Consider the following 22569-nt stretch of genomic DNA (forward strand, 5'->3'; position numbering starts at 1 on the left):
TCCAATATGGCTCTTTCAACATTTTGGGTAACCAGTAACTGCTCTGTTATCACAACATTAGTTCTTTATCAATTAATATATAACGTTGCACAGTTATCAGTAAACTAAAACAGCTACTTTTATACACATTTGTTATATCTGTGATGGAAAATTTAGCCTTGGTCACTTGATTAAACCAAAACTGCTGAGAGGAGCGAAATATATCCTTGGCCCAACTACTGTAAGCTGAAAAAAAGATTAACACTGACCTTAAAGATGTTTTTATCTACTCAAATCATAAGAATAAACCATAATTTATGCCTTAAAATCATTATTCTTCATTTGTTTCATTGTCATTCTGCATCGAGACGCCTCATGTATGTTTTGACCCTTTTGCAAGCAACTCTTTAATTAAATCTACTGAAATCTGGATCATTTCTCAAGTCTTATTCTGGTAACTTCAGTTTCAGTCCAGTTATTCACCTAGTTGGAAAGAACGTATTAATATCTTAAACATAATCCTCCTCTGGAACATTGTCGGGAATTTCATACTAAAGACACTCAAACACCCACTCAATGTTACGGCTGCAGCTATAATATATATAATATATATAATATATATAATATCTGGCATGTGAGCAGTAGCACAAAAAAACAACACACACATGCAAGAGATCTGACTTTCACCTGGTCGTTGATTTGACAGTCTGGAACGTCTCCAGAGCCGGGCTTTGTTTCTGGCTCTTAACCCCCCGCCCGCCGGCCTTCTTTCAAGGCTGCAGATTTAAGATTATTACATCCTCACACTTGGTAAATCAAAAGGTGGGATATAATGCGAGCAGGCTGTGAGTCCCTCTGCTCTACACATGTGTGCGTGTGTTCACAGCATCTGTCATACCACGCGGGGGCCGTACCGCGGAGAGGAGGACGGGATAGATTACCGCTTTGTGAGTGAGGACGACTTTCAGCATATGATTCACATGGTGAGTTGGCTGGAAATTTAACTTTTTAAGATCACATGACCCGAGAAGAGAATTAACTAGATAATTTCAGGAAATTTTGATATGGGCATGCCCTACTGCCCATTCGTCCCCTCTCGCTGCTTTGGTTTGGGGCTGCAGTGTTTGTGTTCGGGGTGGTTCTATGTCAGTTTGAGGTGTTTACGGTTGCATTTCATTCATTCCTGTGCTCCCAATAGTTATTAATGGGGCGAGCTTTTTGGCGTCTAGTGTCCCCACGGTAACCCTTTTGACTGAGAAAAGTAATCGCCATCGAGGCATGATGGAGAAGCATCTAACGATGTATGCCATGCATGGGTGCACGTTGCGGTTCGGGCCGTATTAACGGACGAAAAAAAGTGCGGAATAATAATAACTAGAAAATTTCATGAAATTTTGATATGGGCATGCCCTACCGCCCATTCGACCCCTCTCGCTGCTTTGGTTTAGGGCTGTAGTGGTTGTGTTCGGGGTGGTTCTATGTCAGTTTGAGGTGTTTACAGTTGTATTGCATTCATTCCTGTGCTCCCAATAGTTATTAAAGGCGTGCGCTTTTTGGCGTTTAGCGCCCCCCACGGTGACACTTTTGACTGAAAAAAGTAATTCCCATCGAGGCACGATGGAGACGCATTTAACGATGTATGCCATGCATGGGTGCACGTTGCGGTTCAGGCTACATTAATGGATAGGTTTTTGTTTCACCGTGGTAAAAAAAACCCATCCGAATGAATGGGGCCATTTGGCCTGGATTTTGATGTAAAATGTCCTTAAATCACAGCTTCATGAAATTTGAATATGTTGTAGTCCACAGCGAGTTGAGTTTTGAAACATTTTAATCATGTCCCTACGATAACCTGTTGCCTAGCAACAAGCGTCCAAAGCAAAATGGAAATAAAAAAAAAAAAGAAAGGTAAATATCACAAAAACTGTAATACTTGGCATAATAAGGTTGTATAGTCGGTTAGGGACAATCGGGCCGAGTGTTTGAAAGTTTGAACGATGTCTCTACGATAAAGTTCGGCCGAGCAATAAGCGTTCGAATTTTCGCCTTTTTTTTTGCTTTTTGGCATCTAGCGTTGCCACGGTAACACTTTTGACTCAGAAAAGTAATGCCCATCGAGGCACGATGGAGACGCATCCAACGATGTATGCCATGCATGGGTGCACGTTGTGGTTCGGGCCGTATTAACGGACGAAAAAAGCGTGCGGAATAATAATAAGGAAGTAAAGGGAAACCTTTTCTGTATACTAATATATCAGCTTCATTTTTCAAGTTTTTCCGGCCGTGTTTTATTTTTGGGGGATTTTTTTTTCCCACATCAGAGCGGGGTCATGCTTTACACCCGCTGGTGCGCAGTGGGACTTTTGCGACTTTAGCTTGTTAGCAAAATGCTAGCAACATTGCCCTTTGGGCCATTCTGGACGATTGCAATATGGTCATGCCATTACTTGGCATGCCCATAATAACACCCTCTGAATTTTGGGGGGTTTTAAACTCAAAGCACAATTATGCTCTTGGAGACATAAATCCTTCATATAAAAGGAAATACTGACCCACAACTCAACTTAATGGGTGCCGTGTATTTGAAAGCTGCAGTAAATTCACACACCGACTTCACCCGTTGGCTTTAATGAGTTTAGATTATTAGATTTCCTTGAGTGAATTGATTTTGACTTTAATTGGCTAATTTTTTTTATTTTTTTTCCTCGTCTTTTGTTGTATTGTATTTAAAAATGAAAGGTATTCATTGAATTTAATTTCAGGATGAGTTACTGAGCCGTGTCCTCCAACTATGTCTGAGACGACTAACAAGTGTAAAAACGAAAACGGGGTCAGGCATCCGTCTCCCTCCCATCCCTAAAACTGTCAGTGCGAATGCTTTTAAGGCGGCGCAGCCATTAAATCATCAGCCTAAACTTTGCTTTGTAAAAAAAAACAATGTGTCATTGGACCGTGGGCCGTTTGGCTCTCCATCTTGTGTCCGTGTCAAGGTGGCGGTTATGTAAGGATGTCAGAGGATTATTTATAGAGACCTGGCTCTCATGGTGATTTACACAGGAAGGACTTTTATGTTGGGATTGATGCCTTTTGTCTTTCCTGGCAGAGTTTGACTTTACGATCAGCTCTTCCTCCTGTTTTATTCATGCGTTCGTTTAGTCTCTCACTTCTCGTGTTGTGAGATGCTTCTTTGTGGAACCAGCCTCGGTTTTTTTAGTGTTCATTCTCTCACCTTTTACACGTCGGCTGCTGCCGTCAGTCCTCTGTATGCACTCATAATCTCTTGAAAGCAGCTCTTGTATTTGGCAGACTATATATCTTATCCTTAGTTTAAAATGTCTCATTTTTAGTCAAAAAAATCCCATTACACTTAAAACAAGACTCATCACTGGAAGAAACAACAATTTTCACCTCTTTCAAGTAGATTTTCACTTAACCCTTGTGCTGTCTTTGGGTCAAAATGATCTAATTCTCCCTTCCTTCCTTCCTTCCTTCCTTCCTTCCTTCCTTCCTTCCTTCCTTCCTTCCTTCCTTCCTTCCTTCCTTCCTTCCTTCCTTCCTTCCTTCCTTCCTTCCTTCCTTCCTTCCTTCCTTCCTTCCTTCCTTCCTTCCTTCCTTCCTTCCTTCCTTCCTTATTTCCTTCCTTCCTTCCTTATTTCCTTCCTTCCTTTCTTCCTTCCTTTTTCCCTTCCTTCCTTCTTCCCTTCCTCCTTTCTCTCTTCCTTCCTTCTTTCCTTGTTTTCTCCCTTCCTTCTCCCTTCCTCCTTCCTTCCTTCCTTCCTTCCTTCCTTCCTTCCTTCCTTCCTTCCTTCCTTCCTTCCTTCCTTCCTTCCTTCCTTCTTTCCCTGCTTCCTTCCTTCCTTCCTTCCTTCCTCCCTTCATTCCTTCCTTCCTTCCTTATTTCCTTCCTACCTTTCTTCCTTCTTTTTTCCCTTCCTTCCTTCTTCCCTTCCTCCTTTCTCCCTTCCTTCCTTCTTTCTTTGTTTTCTCCCTTCCTCCTTCCTTCCTTCCTTCCTTCCTTCCTTCCTTCCTTCCTTCCTTGCTTGCTTCCTTCCTTCCTTCCTTCCTTCCTTCCATCCTTCTTTTCTCCCTTCCTTCCTTCTTTCTTTCCTTCTTTTCATTCTTCCTTCCTTCCTTGTTTCCTCCCTTCTTCTCTTCCTCCTTCCTTGACCCAAAGACAGCACAAGGGTTAAAATAAGTAGAAAAATCTGCCAGTGGAACAAGATTTTTTTGCTTGTAATAAGAAGATAAATCTTGTTCCACTGGCAGATTTTTCTACTTATTTCAAGTGCAACATTTACTTGAAACAGGTGAAAATTGTCAAATAACAAGTTATTCTTCTGGTAATGACTCTTGTTTTAAGTGTAATGAGATTTTTTTGACTAAAAATGAGACATTTTAACTAGAAATAAGATAAATATTCCTGGTAAGATTTTGGGTTTTTGCAGTGTGCGATTACCTTCCAGGAAAAAATGATCATATCCATGGGATTCACATGAGACCCAAAGCAATTACATCAATTCTTATTTTTATGTTGAAACTTTTGAAAAAATGAATGGAGACCGAGATTTTTGCTGCTATTAAATGTTGTAAAATGTTTTACTTTCAGCCGTAAGCATCTCGGTACTGGTAAATTCTACCATTTAAATCAGACGGCTTCAAAAAGGCATCCAAAAGGTCGGGGGGGTCGTGTGTGAGGAGTTACAAAGAGATTTTTGCCCCGACTATCAGGTCAAAAGTTCAGGTCCCAGGTGGGAAAAGGCCCTGGAGTTGTTGATCCTGAAAGAACGCTGGAGTTCTGTGTTCATGTGTGTCAGCTATCAAGAGTAGCAAAAACAAGCTACAACAAGATAGTATGGTAATAATCTGTGTGTTCTTATTTCAATCTCCTGTAAGGGTAAGTTTATCCAGACCATGCGGTACGAGGGTCATCAGTTCGGCCTCAGCAGAGATTCGGTCGAGGGTTTGGCGAGAGACGGACTGGCCTGCTGCACGCACATGGAGCTGGAGGTACGTGGGTGGAAACAAAGGGTTGTTTTTTGTTTTTAACTTTATTTTTTAAAGATTTTTACATTGTGGAGATTACAACAAAAATGTAACAGTGTCATAAAATCAAAAGCAAAGCAAAATAAAAGGAAGAAAAATAACAAAAGTGCACAAATAGGAACAACAGGTCGGGTCACTGAGCCACTCTGATATCAACATGGCAGCATTGGAAGTTCCTCCATCAAAAATCCCAAACAAAAATCCTAGGCCAGGGGTCGGCAACCTAAAATGTTGAAAGAGCCATATTGGACCAAAAACACAAAAAACAAATATGTCTGGAGCCGCAAAAAATGAAGTCTTGTATAAGCCTTAGAATGAAGGCAAATGGCGAAAGTCAAAATGTCGAGAAAAAAGTCGAAATGTTGAGGAAAAAGTCGAAATTTCGAGAAAAAAGTCTAAATGTCGAGAAAAAAGTCGACATGTTGAGAAAAAAGTCGAAATGTCGAGAAAAAAGTCGAAATGTCGAGAAAAAAGTCAAAATGTTGAGGAAAAAGTCGAAATGTTGAGAAAAAAGTCGATATTTTGAGAAAAAAGTCTAAATTTTGAGAAAAAAGACGAAATGTCGAGGAAAAAGTCGAAATGTTGAGAAAAAAGTCGAAATGTTGAGAAAAAAGTCAAAATTTCGAGGAAAAAGTCGAAATGTCTAAAAAAAAGTCGAAATGTCAAAAAAAAGTTGAAATGTCAAGATTAAAAAGGAAAGGAAGAAAAAAAGAGAAAAAAGGGAAAAAAAGAAGAAAAAAAAGAAGAAAAAAAGGTCAAACATTTTTGAAAAAGCATGCGGCTCTAGAGCCGCGGGTTGCCGACCCCTGACTTAGGCCATGAATTACACATACATATATACCGACACAGAGGGATGTGAAGAACCTGTTCAACTGTTTATCTTCATAAATATCTACCTCCACATTCTCACAATTTACACACACGTCCACACCCTCTTCTTCACCCATCAGAATAAGACGACCACTTCCACCAGTAAGTATTACATTTACCCATATTGAGGTTCAAGGAGGTTATTTTTTCCATAATATATATTTCGTTTACAATTCCTGTCCATTCCTCTTTAGTCGGGGGCTCTTTATTTAGTCACCTCCTTGTTAGAGCTTTTTTACTGGCTGCTAACATTATTTTAATCAGGTATTTGTCACTTGAGTCAAGTGTGGGAGGGATATTCCCAAGATATATTATATTGAAATCTTGTGTGATCTCTAAAGCCATTATTGAGTTGATTATATTTGTTATATCCCCCCAGTAGGGCTGGATCTTTGGGCAGTTTCCACATTCCCTCCAGCATTTTCCACTTCCTGGCTGATTGTTCTGTGGATGTTTCATTTTCGGAGTGATGAAAAATCTTATCATATTTTTCCACGTAAATTCCCTCCATAGACCTGAACTTGAAGTGCTCAATTGGGTTTTACAAATGTTTGACCAATCCTTGTCTGATATTTTTATGTTGGCTTCCTTCTCCCATTTATGTTTAATATAAAGTATGGAGTTCCCATTTTGAGACTGTAAACATGCATATAGTCTAGCAATCATTTTTCTGATGGACTTGGATTTATATGAGTTGATAAAAATATTTATTAGGTCTATGTTGCAGCTGATTTTCTCTCAAAATGTTCACCGTTTGCGTATCCTTCCAGGGCGTGTTGAGTCTGAAGAAGACGTACTTTGAGCCTCAGTACATCCTGCTCCTCCCCACCCGGGTGGAGACGTATAAACAGCACCTGGAGAACCGGGGAATCTACACCCCGCTGCAGATTGACGTGGCTGTGTCCCGTTTAGACCTCTACGCCGGCATCAACACGAAGCGTCCAGGATTCCTTGATAAGATCATACCCTGTGGTACGAAACATAAGTTAGCATTCTAGGGATTTGATGTCCTTGTGTAGATTAGACATACCGTATTTTCTGGACTATAAGCCGCACCCGCTCTATTTTAAAAAAAATAATAAAAAAAGATATACAAGTCGCAACCGCTCTATTTAAAAAAAAAAAAAAGATATGCAAGCCGCAGATATTTATGTTGTTAGATTAGATATTTACTACATGTACAGAATGATTTTGAACTGTAAATGATGTACATGTTTGTACCTAAATAGATCCTTTTCCTAACAGTGTCTTTTAACACGGCAGCAACTATCAAATAACCGGTATTTATTTATCTATTTATCTGTTTGAAATCTGCTCCTACCTACTTCTATCTGCTAAAGAAGAAGTGGCATATCCTTCTTTGCATTTATTTTGTCTTAGTTTTGATTCTAATTCCGGTTAGAGCGCCCCGAGCAGTGGAAGAAAATTCCACAGAATAAAATTTTTTTAAAAAAAGTCAAAATTTTGGGAAAGTCGAAATTTTGTGAAAAAAGTCGAAATGTCGAGAAAAAAGTCGAAATTTTTAGAAAAAAGTCGAAATGTCGAGAAAAAAGTAGAAATTTTGACAAAAAAATACAAATTTTGAGAAAAAAGTCAAAATGTTGAGAAAAAACAGTCAAAATGTCGAGAAAAAAAGTCAAAATGTTGAGAAAAAAAAGTCGAAATGTCAAGAAAAAAAGTCGAAATGTCGAGAAAGTTATCTGTTTATCTGTTTGAAATCTGCTTCTACCTACTTCTATCTGCTAAAGAAGAAGTGGCGTATTTTTCTTTGCATTTATTTTGTCTTAGTTTTGATTCTAATTCCAGTTAGAGCGCCCCGAGCGGTGGAAGAAAAATACATAGAATAGCCGCACATTTGTATAAGCTGCATGGTTGAAAACCTATGAAAAAAGTAGCGGTTTATAGTCCAGAAAATACGGTGTATTCTATTAATTATCCAGTTAATGTTTACTGCAATATAGAGGGCAATAAATGTTTGTAATTCATTTGAAGTATTAATGAGCTTTAAGTTATAATCCATTCCCAGGGGAGGTGTTTTGATTCTACTTTTGGATTTAATGCACATGATGCTATAAGCTGCACGGCCTGCTGCCCCTGCTCCGTTTATTGCCACCGAGATTTCTCGCAAAGTGCAGTCCAGGCATAGTGTGAGATGGATTAACTTACTTCACTAAAATCCATACACAATACCTCCTAATTACCACGTGTATCAAAGACACGCAGCTGCAGAGCAGCGGCGTTTATCTCTCCTCATGATAGCAGGCAGACATGTTAGCTGGTTTTTTTAATGAGATGAACATGCAGCGATGGCGAGGCAGTCATCACTTTCACGCGCCGGCTGCCTGCACCTCATTACACCGAGGTCACCGCGGCCATATCTTTGATTCATTGCCGTTTGATGTTATAGGCGTTGGCTGTGCTGGAGAATACGTTGATGGTGTGTGTGTTTGAGTAGATGACTGGGAGGACGCCTACCGGACGCTACGGCAGACAGTAAAGGAGTACTTGTTGGTGGACGGAGATGACGGAGGGAACGACAGCAGAGCATCTTTTCACAGTATGTCCATTCACAGTACGTCCATTTCATATGTTACAGGTGCTTTCTAGTAGGCCGCTACTTTTACCTGTTTCCTGTTATAGAGGGAATGTGCATAGGGTTGCCACCCGTCCCGTAAAATACGGAATTGTCCTTTATTTGAGAAAAAAATGTTGCGTCCGGTATTGAACTAATACGGGACGCGATCTGTCCCGTATTTTCATTAAGCCTTTATATACACACGTCTGTCACACACACATTAACACTAAATTTAACAATAATGAACAAAATAAAACACAGGAAACATTAAGGCGAGCAAAATCTTTTTGGCGGGACAACAGGACCTGCTGCGTCTGTGCCCAGATCTTTATATGTTATTATATTTATATGGGGTTGGAAATTGGGAATTAGAAGTTGCGTTCCGTATTGAACCAATACGGACATATATTATGCTCTTATTTATTGGTGTCATAATATACAGGTGAAGGTCGGAAAATTTAAATATTTTGCAAAACGTCATTCGTAGTAAATTTAACTAAAGGTGAAACAAATATATTATTTCCCACTACATTCAAAGTGAGATATTTCAAGCCTTTATTTGTTATAATTTTGGTGATTATGGCTCACAGTTTATGAAAACCCCAAATAAAAAATAAATTAACTAATATATTAACTTTTACACCATATTCTAGTTGAATTATTGAAATAAATTAACTTTTACTCCATATTCTAGTTGAATTATTGAAATAAATTAACTTTTACACCATATTCTAGTTGAATTATTGAAATAAATTAACTTTTACTCCATATTCTAGTTGAATTATTGAAATAAATTAACTTTTACACCATATTCTTCACCTGTAGGCTATATTTTACATCTGGGCTGATGTGGACATACATAGCATAGGAGGCTATTTCAGTTGCTATATGGTTGTATGTCTGTACAGTCATGCAAATTCAATGCTATTAAAGCACTTTAATCAAAGCATTTTGTTTTTTCATATAAAATAAACACATTTCTTTGCAGTTTAGAAGTTTTGGGGCTTTTTTTGGCTCCTGCGCTGCTGAAATCGGGGCGTCCCTTATTTCTATTTCTGAAAGGTGGCAACCCTAAATGCGCATGATGTCACAGATGCGACTTCACAGCGGGTTTCGCCCACTGAGTGTCAGAAAGACTGAGTGGCAGAAAGACTGAGTGTCAGAAAGACTGAGCAGCGTAAACTTTCAGTTTGAGCAACTGGAAAACATCTAAAATGGGAAAGAGCTGTTGTACGATCGACTGTACTCATAGATTTAGCAAGAAATCGGAGTTATCGTTTTACAGACTGCTGAAAAATAAGCTTAAGAGAGACAAATGGATCGCTGCAATTCACAGAAACAACTGGATTCCAGGCACCGAAACGTGGATTTGTGGTTCCCATTTTGTATCAGGTAATGTTGGATTTTTGGGTAGCTAACGTTAAACGGTCAAATCATAAAGTTCGCTGACCACGGTGACATTCATGAATGCTAAAGAGGCAATGACTTATTATGAACAGGTAATCAAACCATCCCTCCGTGATGCACAAGTTTGACTTTTTTTTTTTTTTCCTTTCATCCTTCTCTCACTCCCCCGCGGCGCGAGGGGGAGGAGGGGGGGTGATTGTCTGGAGGATCTAACGGAGTGGTTTGGACTAATGTGTTTATTTTGGTTAGTTTAATTAATAAAGGATAATACTTAAAGGACATAGTCAAATTTGAATATTAATATTAGTTATGTATTTGAAGGGGGAGCTGACTGCACATCATGCAGCGCCTCTATTTATGGGTAGAGGGGGACATTAACGGGGAGCGTCTAATGGTGGGGAGGGTGGGGTTGGATTTAGGGTGTGTTTTTTGTTTTATATGTTGTGCTCTTTTTTGTAATGCATCTCAGGTCTATACTTATTACGTTATCTGTTTGATATGCCAAATTATACTTTTTTAAGTTGGAATGTAAAAGGACTGGGGAATTCTGCGAAAAAGAGGAAAATTCTGTCATATTTAAAGGAAAATAAAATAAATATAGCTTATCTACAAGAGACTCACCTCTTACCATCGGCTCATGACCAGCTTAAATCTAGGTGGTTTGGGAAAGTGTACCACTCCTCTTTTACATCCAGTTCCAGAGGGGTGGCTATTTTGATTAGTAAGAATATACCTTTCTTTCCAGAGGAAATTAAAACTGACCCACATGGTCGATATATTTTTGTTAGAGGTTTTTTAGCTCAAGAAGAGGTCATATTGTTGAATTCATATAGTCCTAATCATGATGATCCTAAATTTATTAATGATCTCTATTTTTCATTGCTTCACTATGATATTCCAGTATTTTGGGGAGGTGATTTTAATTGTGTACTGGATGGAAATCTGGATAGATCTTCCCAGAGTAAATATACACTACCCAATATGTCAATTGCCTTGACAAATAATACAAGAGATTTAGGAATTTGTGAAGTATGGAGAACCCTTCACTCAGAGGAGATAGCTTTCTCCTTTTATTCTCATGTACATAAATCCTATTCAAGGATAGATTTTTTCTTTATTCCAGTTAATTATATGTCAAAAATTAAAAACTGCTTCTACCATGCTCGGATTCTTTCAGATCACTCTGCATTGAGTTTTGAAATAGAATTTGGGAAAATATTGTCAAATCCCAAACCTTGGAGATTTAATATTATGTTGCTCTCAAAAGACGATTTTACAACTTATATGAAGGCTCATTTAGAAACCTTTATTGAGGTGCACCAAAATAGTGTAGTATGCCCATTAATAATATGGGATACATTGAAGGCTTATATTAGAGGGTGCGTAATTGCCTTTTCTTCATCCCTAAAAAAAAATAAAACAAGTGAGTTGAAACGCATTGAACAAGATATGATTAATGTGGAGAGGCAACATTGTTTAACTAATGATCCAAATTTATTATTGCAATTAGATGATCTTAAATTGAAATATAATTCTATTAATACATATGCTAGTGAATTGGTTTTGATAAAATCAAAATTATCTTATTTAGAACAAGGGGAGATGGCTGGCAAATTATTAGCTAGACAGATACAAAAGGAATCAGAAGATAGAACAATTCTTAAAATTAGAAAACAAGATGGATGCATTACAATGGACCCACTTCAGATTAATGATACTTTCAAGTCATATTACACAGAACTATATACCTCTACTTTACAATATGACCCGGATGAGTGTAAATCCTTTTTAGACAATATCTCCCTACCTACTTTAACACATGATGATGGATTAAGTTTAGAAAAAGATATATCCTCAGAAGAACTTGTGTCTGTTATGGCAACACTTCAAAATGGTAAAGCACCAGGTTTAGATGGCCTGCCAATTGAGTTTTATAGACATTTTTCTAATTATTTATTACCTCTTTTTATTGCTATGATCAATGCTTGTTTTAGGAAAAGTTGTCTTCCTCAGTCTTTATGTTTTGCATCTATAACCCTCCTCCATAAGAAAGATAAAGATCCTCTCCTATGTGCCTCTTATAGGCCAATTTCAGTTCTCAATGCAGATTATAAAATAATTGCTAAAGTTCTTGCAGTACGGCTTGAAAAAGTCTTACCTAGTTTTATTCATCTAGATCAAACTGGGTTTGTTCGCGGTCGTACCTCTACTGACAATCTACGTAGGTACTTTAATATTCTTTATCATACTAATGAATTAAATTCACAGAATGTTATTCTCTCTGTCGATGCTGAAAAAGCATTTGATAGAGTTGAATGGAAATATCTTATGTTTGTCCTTAGACGATTTAATTTTGGTCCTAAGTTTTGTCATTGGGTATCAACTCTTTATAGTTCTCCTATGGCTGTTGTAAAAACAAACACCAACTATTCTAAACCTTTTGTATTATCTAGAGGCACGAGGCAAGGCTGCCCGATGTCTCCGGCATTGTTCGCCATTGTTATTGAGCCGTTAGCTGCAATGATTAGATCTCATGATTGTATTAAAGGTATTAATATAGGGAAGGAAGAACATCTTATATCTTTGTATGCTGATGATATCTTGTTGTATATTCATGATCCCTTATATTCATTACCATTTATTTTAGCATTATTTGGAAAATTTGGGAAGTTATCAGGTTTTAAAGTTAATTGGGACAAAACAGAGATAATGCCAATTTCCAATTTCGACTATACCTTATTGAAGAGTCAATATAACTGGAAATGGTCAATTAAATGTATTAAGTATTTGGGTATGTTTATACCTAGAAAACTGGATGATACCTTTAATTTGAATTATCTTCCATTAGTTAATAAAATAACAGAAGAATTAAAGCGGATGGGACATCTTCCTATTTCTCTTGTGGGAAGGGTTAACATAGTTAAAATGTCTGTTTTGCCCAAGTTTTTATATTTATTTCAAAATCTTCCAATTAATCCACCACAATCTTTCTTTAAAAAAATACAAAGTTTAGTTTCTTCTTTTATATGGAATAATAAAACCCCACGTGTTCGGATGTCAGTGTTAAATTTACCATATGAATCTGGTGGCCTGAAACTTCCCAATTTTTACTATTATTTTTTGTCATCTCAACTTACTCAATTTAAACAATGGTTTTTAAATAATTCATGCTCATGGAAAAGAATAGAATCCTTGGATACCTTTCCGTACAGCTTGGAACATTTACCATATATTAAGTTTAAAGATGTGAATAAAATAATTAAGAATCCTGTTATATTAAATAGTCTTAATATCTGGAAATTATCTCATAAACAGTTAGGTTATAAGATTGCCCTTTCTCCCTTTTCCCCAATTTGGAAGAATCCAAGTATTGCATGCTGTAAGGATGACACCTTTAAATTTTGGTATGATAAAGGTATCCAGGAATTCTGTCATTTGTTTGAAAATAGGACATTTCTTTCATTTGCTCAACTACAACGGAAATATGGATTGCCTTCTTCACACTTATATCGTTTTTTTCAAATAAGACACGTAGTAAATAAGGAAAATGGTTCTCTTCAAGAACCCACACCATCAAAAATTGATATTATATTAAACAATAAGGAACAGAACAATGAAAAAAGTATATCTAAGATCTATAATATTTTTGTTGACTGTTCTGTTATAAATACAGACAATTTAAGATGTAGGTGGGAACAAGATCTCCATATTGATTTACAGAAAGAGGATTGGTCTTACATTTGTAGGCAAGTTCATAAATGTTCTTACAATTTAAGGCATAAACTAGCTATTTTTAAGATGATACACAGGATTTATTTTACACCAGAGAAATTGCATAAAATGAACAGTGAGATGTCATTTCTATGCTGGCGTTGCAAGAAACAAAAAGGAACTTTTTTTCATATGTTTTGGTCATGTGATGCACTTTCCTTTTTTTGGAATTCTGTTACCAAGCTGATATCTCAATGTTTACGTGTAGTTGTCTCTTTGTCACCTCGTTTATGTCTTTTGGGAACTAGTATGTCAGACAAGTGGAACAAATATCAATGCAAATATATAGATCTTGCTATGTTGGCAGCCAGGAAATGTATAACCTTAAATTGGAAACAATCTAAACCCCCAGTATTAGCCCATTGGTGGAACGAACTCTCAAGCTACCTTACACTTGACAATATTTACTACAAGAGCAAAGGCAAATCCTCAGACTTTTTAAAAATATGGCAATCTCATACAGAATTTGATTTTAAGAAATCCGTAGGTAATTGTAAGGCATAGTGACAATGATAAGACCCGAGTGCAACTGTTTGTATTGTTTTGTTGTCGTGTTTGTTTTAAGTGGGGTTTTCCCACCGTTTATGTCTGTTTTGTTTTGTTAGGTATTTTTTGGTTTTGTTTACATTGTGTTTTGAGGGTATATATTTGGGTATCATTTTTGTTCTTTAACGGACCAGCCCCAACTTAGAAAGTAATGACATTTTGATAAGTCCCCTTCATCAAGAAGTAGGTAGGAATATTATTTAACTATTTAATTATTATTTCAGTCATTGATAGAACAGATAGGGTAGGACTATCTGGTATTCTCAATTAGTGCATTGAGTAGAATTTTTGGTTAGTATATTTGGCATGATTATAGCACTATGAAATATGTTTTGGTATGTATGGACTTTGACTTTTTTTTTTTTTTACATTTTTTTTTTTTTTTTTTTTAATTTTTGAAAAATTGAGTTGTGGGGGTTTGTGTTCTATGTATCTAAGGTATACCCCTCTTTTTGTGTCTGAAAATATAAAAATACAATAAAAAAAAAAAAAAAAAAATAAAGTTCGGTGTCCTTATCACTTTAATTTCTACAACAAATCCTGCCTTGAAGTCGGACCAAGCGTCAAGACGTTTGTATTCCTTCAAGCTTTGCTTCATGTATTTCCCCGGCGTAGAAATTAAGTTCATATAAATATCAGGAAACTGGATTCATGACCAAATATTAATGTCCATGGACCACTGGTTCTTGGTAACTGTACCAAATATTAATGTCCATGGACCACTGGTTCTTGGGGTAACTGTACCAAATATTAATGTCCATGGACCACTGGTTCTTGGTAACTGTACCAAATATTAATGTCCATGGACCACTGGTTCTTGGTAACTGTACCAAATATTAATGTCCATGGACCACTGGTTCTTGGTAACTGTACCAAATATTAATGTCCATGGACCACTGGTTCTTGGTAACTGTACCAAATATTAATGTCCATGGACCACTGGTTCTTGGTAACTGTACCAAATATTAATGTCCATGGACCACTGGTTCTTGGGGTAACTGTACCAAATATTAATGTCCATGGACCACTGGTTCTTGGTAACTGTACCAAATATTAATGTCCATGGACCACTGGTTCTTGGTAACTGTACCAAATATTAATGTCCATGGACCACTGGTTCTTGGTAACTGTACCAAATATTAATGTCCATGGACCACTGGTTCTTGGTAACTGTACCAAATATTAATGTCCATGGACCACTGGTTCTTGGTAACTGTACCAAATATTAATGTCCATGGACCACTGGTTCTTGGGGTAACTGTACCAAATATTAATGTCCATGGACCACTGGTTCTTGGGGTAACTGTACCAAATATTAATGTCCATGGACCACTGGTTCTTGGTAACTGTACCAAATATTAATGTCCATGGACCACTGGTTCTTGGTAACTGTACCAAATATTAATGTCCATGGACCACTGGTTCTTGGGGTAACTGTACCAAATATTAATGTCCATGGACCACTGGTTCTTGGGGTAACTGTACCAAATATTAATGTTCATGGACCACTGGTTCTTGGGGTAACTGTACGGGTCACTGTCAAGTCCAACTGACGCTAATTTAAGCTGATAATCAGCTGTTATCCCGTCTTCTCCACTAGTTGCAGCCGCTTTTGCCACTCAGTGCGAGTAAGGGCGCGTAAGTGGGGAAGTGACATCACTGTTCCTCAATCTACTTCCTCAGGTGTTCCTGAGGAAGAGTCCTTACAAACACCAGGAAACTGGACCACATTACACCGGTCATGAAATCACTACACTGGCTTCCAGTGAGTCAAAGGATAGAGTTTAAAATCTTACTGCTGGTCTACAAAGACCTGAATGGTCTTGGACCAGAATACAGGCTGGATCTGTTAGTTCCTATGAAGCTCCCAGACCCCTGAGGTTCATCTGGATCTGTTAGTTCCTATGAAGCTCCCAGACCCCTGAGGTTCATCTGGATCTGGTTTGTTGTGGTTCCCAAGAACCAGAACCAAGCAAGGTTCAGCAGCGTTCAGTTATTCTGCTCCTCACCGGTGGAACAAACTTCCTGTAGACCTGAGGTCTGCTCCAACTGTAGATCCTTTAAATCAGGCCTAAAAACATTACTGTTTAATTAAATACTGACCTGCTAGACTCTACTGCCCTTACTTTTTATTATTCTACCTCTTTTCTTATCATTTTATTTCATTTTATTTGTTATTTCCTCTTTAATTGTGTCTTGCTGCTTTTTAATGTTGATGTAAAGCACTTTGAATTACCTTGTGTTGAATTGTGCTACACAAATAAACTTGCCTTACCTTGCCTTCCTCATGTTTCTCTTCTCCCTCACATCTCCATCGTCTTCAAGGTCCGTAAAAGTCCATCTGTGACCCACTAATGTGGATTTTGCCACCTGTGCGTGTGAAATTAACATCAACATTAAGGCTTCTGCTCGAGGTTCAGCAGCTGCACTGCAAAAACTCAAAATCTTACCAGGAATATTTTTCTTAGTTCTACTTCACTTTTCACTTTTAGTCAAAAAATCTCATTACACTTAAAACAAGACTTGTTATTTGACAATTTTCACCTGTTTCAAGTAAATTTTCACTTGAAATAAGTAGAAAAATCTGCCAGTGGGACAAGATTTATCTTCTCATTACAAGCAAAAAAAATCTTGTTCCACTGGCAGATTTTTCTACTTATTTCAAGTGCAACATTTACTTGAAACAGGTGAAAATTGTTGGTTTTTGAGTCTTGTCTTAAGTGTAATGAGATTTATTTGACTAAAAATTTGACATTTTAACTCGAAATAAGACAAATATTCTTGTTAAGAGTTTGAGTTTTTGCAGTGTGAGCTCTGCAGCGTAGTGAGACGATGGCGGGATGATAACATGACATCAATCTTCCTTTAAGGTCCTGATCCAGAGAAGAAACCCCCGTCTCAGCGGTCGGGGTCCCGCCCAGGTTCTGCCTGCGTACCCCGTTTCACCAGGACCGAGGAGAAGCCCAGGCCCGAGGAAACCCCTGCTGTGAGTTACAACTTTGTTAAATCAAACATTTATTGGTAACCAAAACCGATGGGGCATTTTGAACATTTTTATTGCAGTTGATGGAAAAGTAATTTTCTGTGGTCCTTTTTTTTTGGTTTCCTCTTCCTTTTAATCACGTTCACCAACACGTTTCCTGTCCTTTATCTTTCGCCTTTCGTATTGGCCCGAATATAAGACGGTGTTTTTTGCATTGAAATAAGACTGAAAAAGTGGGGGTCGTCTTACATTCGGGGTCTAGACGTTATACCCATTCACATCGCTAGATGGCGCCAGATATCTTTAAAGCGAATGCTGAACTTAACTCCCCAGGACAAAGCGAACCTGCCACTATAAATGATTTATGTGAAACCATGTTAGTCTCTTGCTCTTTAAGAAACAATCTTGCTACGCTTATACATTTTTGTTGAAATGTCAACCCCTGTGATTATTTTATTTTGTGATTATTTAAATGTATTTTATTTATTTTCTTTTTATTTAAATTTAGAAGTTTATCTTGGAAAAAATGTATAGTTACATATTCGCTTGTGTGTTGTGAACTTTTGTTTCAGTTGCAAACTAATGTTTCCTCAAAGGAATTTTGTAATTTTGAAATGTTGAATAAAGTTTGTTAAAAAAAAAAGCGAACCTGCCACGAAGAAGAAAAATAAAAATAGCAGTAGCATGAAGAAGAAAAATAAAAAATAGTATAAGAAAGAAAAGAGAAGAAAATAACAGAAAAGATAACAGAAAATGGAGAAACGTAGCGACAATCTGGAGAAAAGTGGGTCGAAGAAGTTATGATGCAAACTTCAAGATCATGATTTGAATGAGGCAAAATAACATGCTTTTTCTCTCGAATATATTGTTATAATCATTTGTTTCAGATGTACTGTAATCATTTTCTGTATACAAATTTAATTTGGTGTTTAAAAAGTCTTTTTTCAAACTTGAGTCTTGAAAAAGAGGGGTCGTCTTATAATCAGGGTCGTCTTATATTCGGGCCAATACGGTAATTTTCTCGTCTTCTCCCGTCTCTTTTCTCGTCCTGCAGGAGCGCGCCTCTCTCCGGACGCGACAGCAGCTGCTGAGAGAGGCCTTGGCGGGGATTGGTCCAGGGATTGGTCCAGGGGTCTACAGCCAGCTCTTCAAACGGTGCACATAAGTGGCAGCCACTCCACCGCACTCTCATGCTTAATTTTAAGTGGGCACTCTCAGTTAGGCCAAATTGTTCTAATTGCAGCACTCATCCCACAATAACTGCATTTTGATGATTTATTTTGAATCTGAAAGGGGAGAAATGAAGTGGCAGGTGTCCATATTATATGAATTTAATGGTTTGTTAATATGACTGTCTCTTTTAGCGGCGCTCTCTTCACCCACCGGTTGTAACTCCGTCAAATGTCATTAAGAAGATAAAATGTTGGGCTGTGAAGGATGTGTTAATAACTGAGGAACTGGTGAAGTATAAAGGTTGTTTTTCCTCCGACAGGTCCCCTGAAACGGGACAACCATCGCTCCCTAACAAGGATCCCGGTGGTCTTGGTACCCTCCGTCCTGAGCGTAGCAGGTCACAACAGCAGCACAGATTCAGGCAAGATTACCGGTTCTGTCACGAGCAAAACGTAGGAAAATAACAGATGTGTCTCATCGTTGCATTAGTTCTACTCTGACGAGGTGAAAGGATTCAAAGCGAATGTTAATGTGAATTTAGGAGCAAAGCAGTGCCTGTGTGGAGGTTTTCTCTCGGCTTCTTTGGCCTGATTTTTCAAGCACTGTTCACTTTTAAAGAGCTTATTCTACTGCTAGAAGCAGTACTCGAGTTGTAAAAAAAAAATCAGGGGGGATGGTGGATTTTATCATATGGGGACAGATAATTTGTGCTGATTACAAATAATATAATATATTACAAATAATAGCAGTGACCAAAACACCTGCAGAAATACTGCAGGAATGACATAGCAGCAGTTAAATGCAGCCTTCTGTAAGCTTTAAATATCCACTGGGCTTACATCAAATACATCAAAACACAACAATAAAAACAGTTTTCTGAACTTATCAATATGACTCTGTCCTTCACAGGATAAGTAAAATGGATCACTGCAAAAACTCAAAATCTTAACAAGAATATTTGTCTTATTTCTAGTTAAAATGTGTCATTTTAGTAAAAAAAAAAAAAAAAAACAGGACTCATCAGTGGAAAAAACAACAATTTTCACCTGTTTCAAGTAGATTTTCACTTGAAATAAGTAGAAAAATCTGCAAGTGGAACAATATTTTTTTTGCTTGTGATGAGAAGATAAATCTTGTTCCACTGGCAGATTTTTCTACTTATTTCAAGTGAAAATGTACTTAAAACAGGTGAAAATTGTCAAAAAACAAGTTATTTTTCTGGTAATGACTCTTGTTTTAAGTGTCGAGACTAAAAATGAGACATTTTAACTAGAAATAAGACTAATATTCTTGGTAAGATTTTGGGGTTTTCAGTACTGGCTAGAAGCCAAGTGGGGAAAAAGCTAAACACACATGCTGTCAAATGCTTGCATAAACACAAGTGTGCCCTGTCATAACTTTGGATTGCGTTCATGTTATTCTAGATTCATGCGTGTGCGTGGATCCACATGCAACAGCACCGCTGGAATTGCAGCATGACACATTAATTGAGTTAAATTGAGAGACACAAACACTTGAAATGTCAAAATTGACCTGATTCCTTTGGCCTCAGTCCTGAGAGCTTCTGTCATCACCGTCCTGGTGAAACATGACCCAAGCCTGCGCGGTATGCATTACTCACTCCTCCGGTGTTTCTGCGGATGGTTACGGATATCTGTTTACTTGTTGCCACCTCTATCAACAAGGATCTGTCTTCACCTGCGCCATGTTCTCACATATTCTTACAGATATTCACTGTGATTGTGATTTCACTTATTTATGCTCATTTTGCATCATTTTTTTGTCCAGTTTCAATCATTTAGTCTCTTTTTAGCGGCTCTCAGATCTGTTTGTGCTCATATTTGGACCTACTAGCGCAAGGGGTCGGCAACCCAAAATGTTGAAAGAGTCATATTGGACCAAAAACACAAAAAACAAATATGTCTGGAGCCGCAAAAAATGAAGTCTTGCCTTAGAATAAAGACAACACATGCTGCATGTATCTATAATAGTTATAACTGGGGGGGATTTTTTTTTCATTATACACTTTGAGAAAAAAGTCGAAATGTCGAGAAAAAAAATCTAAATTTCGAGAAAAAAGTCGAAATGTCGAGAAATAAAATCTAAATTTCGAGAAAAAAAGTCGAAATGTCGAGATTAATGTTGAAGTACAATTTCGAGAAAAAAGTCAAAATGTCGAGAAAAAAGTCAAAATGTACAGGAAATTGTAAAAATTTCGTGAAAAAAGTCTAAATGTCGAGAAAAAAGTTGAAATGTCGAGATTAAAAAAGGAAAAGGGAAGAAAAAAAGAAAAATAGAAAAAAAGGAAAAAAAAGAGAAGGAAAAAAAAGAAAAGAGAAAAAAAGGGAAAAAAAAGAAGAAAAAAGGAAAAAAAGGTCAAACATTTTTGAAAAAGCTCCAGGAGCCACTAGGGCGGCGCTAAAGAGCTGCGGGTTGCTGACCCCTGCACTAGCGCATCTTACTTCTATTCCTCTGGGATGCATCTTTTGTGACCTACCAGAAAAGATGCACAAAACATATATTTAAATCTTTCCTTTTGCTTGTTTTGCGAGTAACTCCTGCTCCGTAATCTATCCAAGGTAACACAAGATACTGAAGGCAAAGAGTCACCTTCACATTTTTATCACCTTATTGTTTGTTTTGGCTCAAAAAGCCTGAATAATAAATGATTCTGTTCCCAGTAGAAGTGGAGAAAATTTTAAAAACAAGCTTTTATTTGTGATTTTTCTCTTCTTTTGCTTTGTTTTCTAAGCAGTTCGGCTGAATTTCGCAGCAGCTCCGATCTGTCCATTCCCAGTTCAGCCGGGGCCTTACTGGGACCCCTGGATGTTTCCATCCTGGGACAGGCCCTGGAAACCCTTAAAGGTGATTACGGTGTCTATTATTGTTCTGTTGGGTTTAAAGAAAGAAAGGGAGGAGAGATTTTTGATTTCCTTTTTAATCTGAATGTAGATAAATACTTTTAGAGTGTAAGACACTGGTTTTACTGGTCTGTCTTAACTGTATCATGTTTTCTCTATGACTACGTTTACATGCAGTCAAAATTCGGGTTATTGCTAATATTCCGGTTACTGAAACATTCAGAATATTCCGTTTACACGGTAATTAATCATTAGGGATATCTGGATCAAACCAGCGACGCACGGAGAACATCATGACGCAATTACCGTCATTTCCGCTTCTTCTTTCTGTATCCAAATTCAAAACAAATGCTGCTTCGCACAACTTTTCGCTCACCTTCTTGTAAATCTTCTATCCCGGTACTTTCTACCGTCTATAAATGCAGAAATGTTCATATCCTTCATTACATTTATGAAGTGATTAGTCTCCTCCTGGTCTTGCGTTTCTCCGTGTTTATAAGAACTTCCTGGACTCAAAAGACCAGGATTCCTTGCAAACAGAGCATGCACAGAAAATAAATTCATGTTCCGTTTGATGGGGATATTCCGTTAGGCGTTTACATGACCCAATATTCAGGTTTTAAAAGGAGTAACCCAGGGCTCATATTCAGGTTTTTAAAAACCTGAATAAGAGCAAATTCGGGTTATTCAAAGGGGTTATTGGTGTTTACATGGCCGGGTTATTGCCAATATTCGGGTTTTAAAAGGGTTATTGATGCATGGAAACACAGTCTATGTATCAAGTAGAATGTTTTAATTTCAGACGATGTTGCTTCAAGTCGAACATCTGAGACTCCACACTCAGACATCGACCACCGTCCCGTCGCTGCGTCTCCGTCTTCCGAGAGACGGCCAGGATCCGATGTTAAGGCCGTCTTACCCCCGATCCCCACCGGTCACAAGAGCCCTGCCCCCCCGAGTCTGGCTCCTTCACCCGGACTCAGCCCGACCCCGCCGGCCGGCCACGGAGGTGCAAACACGGAGGGCTAGTTTTCAGGGAAACTGGAGTGACTGGATCCTAACAAAGTTGAAAAAAACTAAATATGATCATTCAGTAAACATGAAACATCACTGAACCAAAACTGTTCGATTAAAATATAAACAGGATGTTCGTCTCTATTTCACTACAGACAAACGCAGGTTTGGATCAAATTTGGCAAAAGCAAAGAGGTGAGCTCAGACCTGACTGTCACAACTCGCCCGGTCCTGCGAGCCGTCGCCGTGCTGCAGCACGTCCCGGTATTTAGTGTATCGTCTGTCCATGAGTCATGACGTTTAAGTCATTTCTTTGATACTAACAAAGAAATGAAAGTTATAAATCA

At 37.8% G+C, this 22569-nt stretch overlaps 1 protein-coding gene across 1 annotated transcript in view; it reads left to right on the top strand.

Annotated features, from left to right (window-relative positions):
* LOC133424562 (leucine-rich repeat and guanylate kinase domain-containing protein-like) overlaps nucleotides 1-22237 on the top strand; it is a 37659-nt gene extending 15422 nt beyond the window's left edge. The window contains exons 12-20 of the mRNA XM_061715237.1: nucleotides 866-962; nucleotides 4873-4986; nucleotides 6663-6864; nucleotides 8348-8449; nucleotides 17062-17177; nucleotides 18229-18329; nucleotides 18667-18768; nucleotides 21103-21212; nucleotides 22011-22237. Of these exons, the coding sequence (XP_061571221.1) occupies nucleotides 866-962; nucleotides 4873-4986; nucleotides 6663-6864; nucleotides 8348-8449; nucleotides 17062-17177; nucleotides 18229-18329; nucleotides 18667-18768; nucleotides 21103-21212; nucleotides 22011-22237 (1171 nt within the window). The remainder of the gene's footprint in view (nucleotides 1-865; nucleotides 963-4872; nucleotides 4987-6662; nucleotides 6865-8347; nucleotides 8450-17061; nucleotides 17178-18228; nucleotides 18330-18666; nucleotides 18769-21102; nucleotides 21213-22010) is intronic.
* The last annotated feature ends 332 nt before the right edge of the window (nucleotides 22238-22569 follow it).

Source organism: Cololabis saira, chromosome 23, assembly GCF_033807715.1.
Source record: "Cololabis saira isolate AMF1-May2022 chromosome 23, fColSai1.1, whole genome shotgun sequence".
In the NCBI taxonomy this organism is placed as follows: domain Eukaryota; kingdom Metazoa; phylum Chordata; class Actinopteri; order Beloniformes; family Belonidae; genus Cololabis; species Cololabis saira.